Source organism: Chiloscyllium plagiosum, chromosome 35 (genome assembly GCF_004010195.1).
Source record: "Chiloscyllium plagiosum isolate BGI_BamShark_2017 chromosome 35, ASM401019v2, whole genome shotgun sequence".
Lineage (NCBI taxonomy): Eukaryota > Metazoa > Chordata > Chondrichthyes > Orectolobiformes > Hemiscylliidae > Chiloscyllium > Chiloscyllium plagiosum.
Genome location: NC_057744.1, coordinates 32879032 through 32888565, shown reverse-complemented (window position 1 = coordinate 32888565; position 9534 = coordinate 32879032). Strand labels below are relative to the sequence as shown.

General features: G+C 42.5%; 1 protein-coding gene across 1 annotated transcript in view; it reads right to left on the bottom strand.

The window, feature by feature from the left end:
• dcps (decapping enzyme, scavenger) overlaps nucleotides 1-9534 on the bottom strand; it is a 52326-nt gene that overhangs the window by 41529 nt on the left and 1263 nt on the right. Inside the window, exon 2 of the mRNA XM_043676904.1 lies at nucleotides 5056-5224. Within this exon, the coding sequence (XP_043532839.1) occupies nucleotides 5056-5224 (169 nt within the window). The remainder of the gene's footprint in view (nucleotides 1-5055; nucleotides 5225-9534) is intronic.

Sequence of the window (9534 nt, the reverse complement as noted above, 5' to 3'; positions counted from 1 at the left end):
GAGATAGAGATGGAGAGGTCTAGGAAGGGGAGGGAGGAGTCTGAGACGGTCCAGGTAAATTTGAGGTCAGGATGGAAGGTGTTAGTAAAGTGGATGAACTGTTCAACCTCCTTGTGGGAGCACGAGGTCGCGCTGAAACAGTCATCAATTTAACGGAGGAAAAGGTGGGGGGTGGTGCCAGTGTAGCTGCGGAAGATGGACTGTTTCACATGTCCAACGAAGAGGCAGGCATAGCTAGGGCCCATGCGGGTGCCCATGGCTACTCCTTTGGTTTAGAGGAAGTGGGAGGATTGGAAGGAGAAGTTGTTAAGAGTGAGGACCAGTTCAGTCAGTCAAAGGAGAGTGTCAGTGGAAGGGTACTGGTTGGTTCGGCGGGAAAGGAAGAAGCGGAGGGCTTTGAGGCATTCGTGATGGCGGATGGAAGTGTATAGGGACTGGATGTCCATGGTGAAGATAAGGTGTTGGGGGCCGGGGAAGCGAAAATCATGGAGGAGGTGGAGGGTGTCGGTGGTGTCCCGAACGTAGGTGGGAAGTTCTTGGACTAAGGCGGACAGGACCGTGTCAAGGTATGCAGAAATGAGTTCGGTGGGGCAGGATGGGCAGGGTGCAAAGGGATACTGATCCTTGGAAAATAGGTGACAGGTTTAGATAGAGGATCTGGATTGGTGCAGGCTTGGAGGGCTGATGGGCCTGTTCCTGTGCTATAATTTTCTTTGTTCTTGTATGCCAACCAGTTCTGTACTCCAATATTATACAGAAATGTGTCTACTTTCCTTTTATTCACTTGTGGGACATGGCTGGGCTAGTATTTATTAACCATCACTAGTTGCCCGTGAGAAGATGGCGGTGAGATGCCTTCCTGAACCACTAAAGTCCATGTGCTGCAGGTAGATCTCAGTGGCCTTCAGGAAGGAATTTAGGATTTTGACCCAGCAATAGTGAAGGAATGGTGACATATTTCCAAATCAGAATGGTCAGTAGCTTGGAGGGGAACGTGCAGGTGGTGGTATTCCTCGGTATCTATTGATCTTGTCCTTCTCGGGTCATAATGATCATGCGTTTGGAAGGTGTTGTCTAAGGATCTTTAGTGAATTTCTGCAGTGCATCTTGTAGATGATACACTTCACTGCTACGGAGCATCAGTAGTGGAACCAGTGGATGCCAATCAACAGGCTGTTTTGTCCTGGATGGTGTCAAGTTTCTTTAGAGTTGTTGGAGCTACACTTATCTAGGTTAAGTGCGGACATTCCACCTCAGTCCTGGCTTAAGCCTCGTAGTTGGTGGAGATGCTTTCAGAAACCAATGATAACATTAGCTCCCGAATCCTTCCTCTCCCTGGCAATTGTTGGAGATGAAGCCAGTCTAATCCACCCCAGCTCTGTAAACGGTTTTAGGCCCACAATCCTCAATGTTATGTGATCCTTCAATTCTGCCTTCTTGGACAATCCCAATTTTAATTGCTCCAACACTGGTGACAATGTGTTCAGTTGCCTAGAATCTGGAATTTTGTTTCTACATCTACGATTAGGGTGCCTGAACAGCACTTGCAAAATAGGGCATAGAATAAACCAGGAAAGAATGAGGTCTTGTGCGAAGGGCACAATGGTAATTATGGATGATTTTAACATGTACATTAACTGGATTAATCAACTTGGCAAATGTAGCCTCAAGGAAACGTTCATGGAGTATTTGAGGGATTGTTTCTGACAGCAACCAGAGAACTGGCTACTTTAGTCTGGTATTATGCAACGAGGAAGAATTTATATGTGCTCTTGTAGTTAAGGATGCTCTTGGAAGGAGTGATTACAATATACTAGAGTTTCAAATTCAGATTTAAATAGTGAATACAGCGTCACATACAACAGTATTGGTGTTGGGAAAAGGTAATTTTACAGGCCTCAGGAAGGAGTTGGGCCCAATGGATCGGGCAAAAATATTAAAGGACCGGACAGTTGGAGAACGGTGGCAAATGCTTATGGAGATGCTAAATACTTCTCAATTAAAGTACATTGCTGAGAGGAACAGGAAATGTAAATAAGTGAAAAATCATCCATGCCTTAACAAGGAAGTCAAGGATAACATAAAGGCAAAAGTTAGGGCTTATCATGCTGCAAATGTGGCGCTCTAGAGGATTGGAAGAACTTTAAACGTCAGTAAAGGGCCACTAAAAACAAAATCAAAAGATCTAAGATGAATTACAACAGAAAACTAGCAGAAAACATAAGCACTGCTGCCAAAAGCTTCCATAAGTATATAAAAACGAAGAGAATACCAAGGTAATAATAGGAAACTCAGAAATGGCAGAGGCAGTAAACCAATATTTTGGCTCTTTTTCACCATGGAAGATAAAACTGCAGTTATGACAAAGGAACTTGGTGAAATTACTATAGCTGGAAAGAAAGTATCAAGTAAACTAATGGGATTAAGGGCAGATAAGTCCCGGGGCCTGATGGCCTGCATCCTAGGGTATTGAAGCAAGTGGTACCAGAGATAGTTGATATTCCAAAATTCCCCATATTTTGGCAAGATACCAGTGGATTAGAAACATGTTAGTTAGACAGCCTTAGTCAAAAAATGGAAATATGCACAAAGTGAGAAACTACAGATCAGTTAGTTTGACCTCTGTCAATCATAAAGAATGAGAAACACTTGGAAAAAACAAAGCCCAATTCACCAGAGTCAGCACAGCTTCATGAAGGGAGAGGAGTGCTTCACAAATTTGCTGGACGTCTTTGAGGATGTAACCAGCAAGAAATAATGGGGATCCAGTTGATGTGGTATACCTAGACTTCCAGAGGACATTTGATAAGACGCCGCATAAAAGACTGATCCAGGAGATTAGAGCCCAGAGGGTTAAGGGTAGAGTCTTGGCTTGGATAAAGGATTGACTAACTGATAGGAAGCAGAGGGTTGGGATAAATGTGTCTTCCTCTGGATGGTGAACTGTAACTGGTTGGGTGCCACAGGGTTCAGTTCTTGCATCTCAACTATTTACAACTTACATTAATAATCAGGAAGCAGGGTCAGAATGTAATATAGCAAATTCGCTGATGATAGTAAAATAAGTGGGAAAGCAGGTAGTGATGAGGAGATAACGTGTTTACAGATAAATATTGATAGGCTATGAGAATAGGCCAGAATCTGGCAGATGAAGTTTAATGTGGATAAGCTTGAGGTTGCCCATTTTGGCCAAAAAATGAAAAAGTCACATTATTCTGGATGTTAGTTTGATCGCTGAGCTGGAAGGTTCATTTTTAGACATTTCATCACCATGCTATGTAACATTATCAGTGAGCCTCCGGTGAAGCAGTGTTGTTATAGGTCACTTTCTGTTTATGTGTTTTGGTTTCCTTGGGTTGGTGATATCATTTCTCATGGTGATATCATTTCCTTCTTCTCAGAGGGTGGTAGATCGGATCCAAATCAATTGTTTGTTGATGGAGTTACTTTTGGAATGCAATACTTCTAGGAATTATTGTGCGTATCTCTGTTTGGCTTGACTGTGTTGTACCAGTCGAAGTGGTGTCCTTCCTTATCTGTATGTAAGGATACTAGTGAGAGTGGGTCATGTCTTCTTGAGGCCAGCTGATGTTCATGTATCCTGGTTGCTAATTTTCTGCCTGTTTGTCCAATGTAGTGTTTGTTACAGTTTTTGCAAAGTATTTTGTAAATGACTTTCATTTTGCTTGTTGTCTGTATAGGATCTTTCAAGTTCATTAGCTGCTGTTTTAGTGTGTTGGTGGGTTTGTGGGCTACCATGATGCAAAGAGGTCTGAGTAGTCTAGCAGACATTTCAGAGTCTTTGATGTAGAGGAAAATGGCTAGGGTTTCTGGGCACATTTTGTCTGCTTATTTGGGTTTGTTACTGAGAAATCGGCAGACTGTGCTCATTGGATATCCGTTCTTTTTGAATACGCTGTATGGGTGATTTTCTTCTGCTCTGCGTAGTTCCTTTGTGCTGCAGCTCGTTGAAATAATGTTCTAATGCAGCTTCGTTTGTGGATGTTGGGATGATTGCTTCTATAGTTCAGTATGTGGTCCGTACGCGTTGTTTTCCTGTAGATGCTAGTTTGTTGGAATATTAAAGAAGCATTGTTACAAATTTATAAGGCGTTAGTAAGACCATATCTGGAGTATTATGTCCAATTTGGTCTCCTTATTTGAGGAAGAATGTGCTGGCACTGGAGGCAGTTTCAGAGGAGATTCACTAGATTGATTCCAGGGATGAAAGGGCTGATGTACAAGGAACGGTTGAAAAGCTTGAGCTTGTACTCAGTGGAGTTCAGAAGAATGAGAGGTATATAAAATGCTAAAGGGGAATGATAAGGTGGATACTGAAAGATGTTTCCCCTTATAGAACAGTCTCAAACAAGATGCCATTGATGTAGAGCGAGAGGAGGTCGGTTCAAAACTGAGCTGAAGAGAAACTATTTCTCTCAGAAGGTTGTGAATCGGTGGAACTCACTGCCCCAGAGTGCAGTAGATGCAGAATCAATCAACAGATTCAGGAAGAAATAGATATGTTTCTGTCGAAAAACAGGATAAAGGGCGATGGGGAGCAGTGCAGGAAAGTGGAACTGAGACCAAGATAAGATCAGCCATGATCATGTTAAATGGCAGCGTGGACTCAAAGGGCTGAATTGTTTTCTTCTGCTCCTAATTCCAATGCTCCTATCACTTTCTTCTTTATATACCCCTCTTAAAAATTGCCTCATTGACTAAGCTTTTGGTCATTTGTCCTAATATCTCCTTCGGTGTTGTCATGCTCTGCTTTAAAATACTATGATGCACCTTTGGTTGTTTAACTACATTACAAGTATGATAAAAATGTATTTTAAGCTGAGGTTTTCTGCAAATGTTTCCAAGAAGATTTACTGCATTTCTGACATTTTCACTTAAATATGAAAGTTTCTCACCCTCATTAATTCAGCTAAGTACTAAGGATACAACTGCATTGAGAAACCACTCAAATTTTAACCAATACTTGTAATTAACCCACAGCCCAACCCTGTTTAACGTGGACAGCAGGGTTGGGTTGGCTGGACTGCACCGTACCATTGAAAGCTGGAAGGGGATGGAGGTGGTGTGTGCTGTAAATGTCATTCCTGAATTGAAGACGGAGATCTGCATCCTTGTTGAGAAGATGCGGCAAGGTTTCCTCAGAGAAAGGCGTCTTCTCTAAAATGATCACAGCATCCCGTGCTTCTCCGTTGTTCTGTCCAACCTGTGGTATTAAAAAAGACTTGCTTACCACAACTAACAAAGTCTTCAGCCCCAACCAGAACAAGAAGCATGTCTGCTCTAACAAATGCTATCTAAACCTAACTGGCCAAATGGAAATCTTTACTGGCTAATCACTACATTGGAAAAAATATAAGTTACTGCAGACACTGCAGTAACAGAAAATACTGTAAATTCTCTGCAGGTCCATGGAAAGAGAAATAGTTAATACTTTTCGGCAAAGCTGGAAAAAGTTCGAAATGTAGCTGGTTTTAAGCAAACGAAAGGGAGTGGGATGATGTGAAAAAGAACAAAAGGAAAAATCTGTTAAAGGATGGGAGACATGAGAAATTAAATTTAAACAAAAAGAGTTGGAGATTGAGGGCCAAAGGCAGTGGGAATGGAACAAACAGAGAAACCAAAGATATGGCTAGAGGAGACATGAATGCCAACATCACGAACAGATGCTGTCCAGAAGCACAACCAGGAGAAAAACAGGAGTAAAACCAAAATCTGCAAATGGGTAAACAAAATGGAGTCAGAGATGATGGTCTGAAAGAAACTAAATGCTGAATATGGAACGACATGGTGCTGCCTCTTGAGATTACATTGAGCTTCATTTGGACATTCCAGCAAGCTGAAAACAGAGTTGTGACCCACAATCACCTTCGGCAGGCAGTCAGAATTTTGACCCAGTGACGCTGGAAGAATAGGGATATATTTCCAAGTCAGGATGGCGAGTGGTTTGGAGGGGAACATGCAGAGATTGGTGATTCCATGTACCTGCTGCCCTTGTGATATTAAGGTGGAGATTTAAGATTAAATACGATCAGAAGATGACGTGTTTGAAAAGCGGTTGTCTAATCTGCGTTTGGTCTCCCTAGTATTGAGCAGATCACATTGTGAGCAGCCAATGTGGTATATACGAAGGAATGTTTGGTGCCTTGGATAGCAAGAGAAGAAGAGATGAAAGGGCAGATGTTGCAGCAGATGATTGAGGTGTAGTTCAGGGTAACAATTTAGAACATTCCCTTCAGAATGCAGAAAGTGAGGAGATTGGAATGGTGGCCATGTTGGTGGTGGCTGAAGTTGCAGGGAATGATCCATAGAAAATTGAGGCTTGTGGCGCCCTCTAGTTGCCAGGTTTCTTCGACCCAAATTGAAGCTATTAAATATAAACTGCTCTCAAAGAAAGAAGATTTAATAAAAGGCTGACCAGCCTTTCCAGAAAAACTGTTCATAAACAAGCTGAGGTTGAACTAGAAGTATTCATGTTTGCGATACGTCTTGCGATATTATTGATTCATCACGCTGAACTTCTTCCACTAGTTATTAAGGATTAAAGTTACTCCTTTCTTTTGTGAAACCAGTCTTGGGCAAATAAGCAGATAGTCCAGTGTATCAGACATTATTCTAAATATGCTGTGGGATTTGCAATTACTAGGGTGCAACTCAGGTTATATGGGCCCTCTGAATCACATATTTGGTATAAAATATCTAACCCCAAAAACTACACATTGTGTAACAAGAAATGAAAAGGCTCAATTTATTGCGTGATGCAAAGTGAGGGCATTGAGGGGGCAGAAGAGGGAGACTGCACTATAGGGACAGTGGGAGCTGGAAAGAGGGGTGTGAAAAAGAGAGTTCAGGGTGCTGAAAAAGCGGGGGGTGTGGTTGCGAGAGGAGGTGGTGTGGACGCGGAGAGGGGGGACAGAAGAGGGAGAAAGGGGGTGAAAGAGAGAGGAAGTTAGAAAAGAGAGCCTGAGGAGCAAAGAGAGAGGCAGGAAGTGAGGAAAGGAGTAGTCCCACCAGTTACTGTTACCACACTCACATTTGGAAATAATGGCCAGGAATTTCCTCCACTTTTGTGCCCACAAAATGGTCACAAGTGGACAACATATCTTAGAAGACCATGTTCATCTGAAATTACAATACAACAACAAAGCTTCTGGAACCGATGAAATCCTAGCTGAAGTTCTCAAATATACTTCAGATAGGAATATTCATCATGGCTTTGTGCATGGGAAATCATGTCTCACAAACTTGATTGAGTTTTTTTGAAGAAGTAACAAAGAAGATTGATCAGGGCAGAGCAGTAGATGTGATCTATATGGACTTCATTAAGGCGTTCGACAAGGTTCCCCATGGGAGACTGGTTAGCGAGGTTAGACCTCATGAAATAAAGGAAGAACTAGCCATTTGGATACAGAACTGGCTCAAAGATAGAAGACAGAGGGTGGAGGTGGAGGGTTGTTTTTCAGACTGGAGGCCTGTGACCAGTGGAGTGCCAGAAGGATCGGTGCTGGGTCCTCTACTTTTTGTCATTTATGTAAATGATTTGGATGGGAGCATAAGTGGTATAGTTAGTAAGTTTTCAGATGCCATCAAAATTGGAGATGTAGTGGACAGCGAAAAAGGTTACCTCAGATTACAACGTGATCTTATTCGGATGGGCCAATGGGCAGATGGAGTGTAATTTAGATAAACGTGAGGTGCAGCATTTTGGGGAAGCAAATCTTAGCAGGACTTATACACTTAATGGTAAAGTCCTAGGGAGCATTGCTGAACAAAGAGACCTTAGAGTGCAGGCACATATCTCCTTCAAGGTGGAGTCACAGGTAGATAGGATAGTGAAGGTAGTGTTTGGTATGCTTTCCTTTACTGGTCAGAGTGTTGAGTACAGGAGTCAGGAGGATGTTGTGAAACTTGAAAGGGTTCAAAAAACATTTACAAGGATGTTGCCAGGGTTGGAGGATTTGAGCTATAGGGAGAGGTTGAATAGGCTGGGGCTGTTTTCCCTGGATCATTGGAGGCTAAGAAGTGACCTTATAGAAGTTTATAAAATCATGAGGGGCATGGATAAGATAAATAAACAAAGTCTCTTCCTTAGGGTGGGGAGTCCCGAACTAGAGGGCATAGGTTTAGGGTGAGAGGGGAAAGATATAAAAGAGACCTAAGGGGCAACTTTTTCATACAGAGGGTGGTACGTGTATGAAATGAGCTGCCAGAGGATGTGGTGGAGGCTAGTACTTCTGCAATATTTAAAAAGGCATTTGGATAGGTATATGAATAGGAAGGGTTTGGAGGGATATGGGCCGGGTGCTGGCAGGTGGGACTAGATTGGGTTGGACTGAAGTGTATGTTCGTGCTGCACATCTCTATGACTCTACATTCCTGGCATGGAGTTATTGCAAGGGGTCCTTCGGTGACATTCGTCTTGACCTTATTCAAGAAAGGAGACAAATTCTATTGCAATAACTAGAGAGATGTCTTTCCACTACCTTCAAAAGGGAACTTCATGTAAGGATCCTCCTAACTGTCAAAGAGCTCCTTCCTGAATGGCAGTGCCATTAAGAGTACTACAGACATGATCTTCATTGCGGCAAATCCAAAAAGAATGCATGGTACAACCTGGATCCCTGCACATAGACTTTTCTCACTTCAAGAGTACACTTGACCCTGTCAAATGGAATATTTTTCTTGATTGCGAAAGGATGGAGTTTAAAAACAGGGAAGTTATGCTGCAGCTGCAGAAAGTACTGAAGCCACACCTCAAGTACTGTGTACAGTAGCACTGAGGGGATGCAGTGGAGATTCACGAGTTTGACTCCAGAGTTGAGGGGTATGGTTTATGAGGAGAGGTTGAATAGACTGGGAGACTCATGAGGGGAGGTTGAGTAGACTCATTGGGATTTAGAAGAATGAGGGGGATTTTACAGAAACATATAAAATTATAAAGGGAATAGATAAGGTAGAGGCAGTGAGGTTGTTTCCACTAATGTGTGAAACTAGAACTACGGGGCATAACCTCAAAATAAGGCAAATCAGATTTAGGACTGAGTCGAGGAGCAACATCTTCACCCAAAGCGCTGTGAATCTGTGGAATTCTCCTTAAATACTGATTGCCCTGACTGAATCAGTCACTATCTTCCAAGATATCCTGCTGTTCATGCATAGTTATTTTCTGAGTGAAGACTGGGGATCAAAAAGGGCTCTGTCTTTACATTAACCCTCTTTGTCATCTTCCTTGTGAAAAGACTATATCTAATCTCCAGAAAATATTTCACAGGAACTCTATAGAACATTCAGAAACTATTCAACCCATGCTGCCTTCAATACAACACCAGAAACCACTTCAACATCAGTCAATGAGTTTCAATAAAAAGATGCCTGGTGTCTATACACACACTTAGAAACTGAGCTCTATGTCACTGTTAGGAGAAACTGAGGACTACGGAGGCAGGAGATCAGAGTCAAAAAGTGTACCACTGGAAAAGCACAGCCAGTCAGACAGCATCCGAGGAGCAGGAGAGT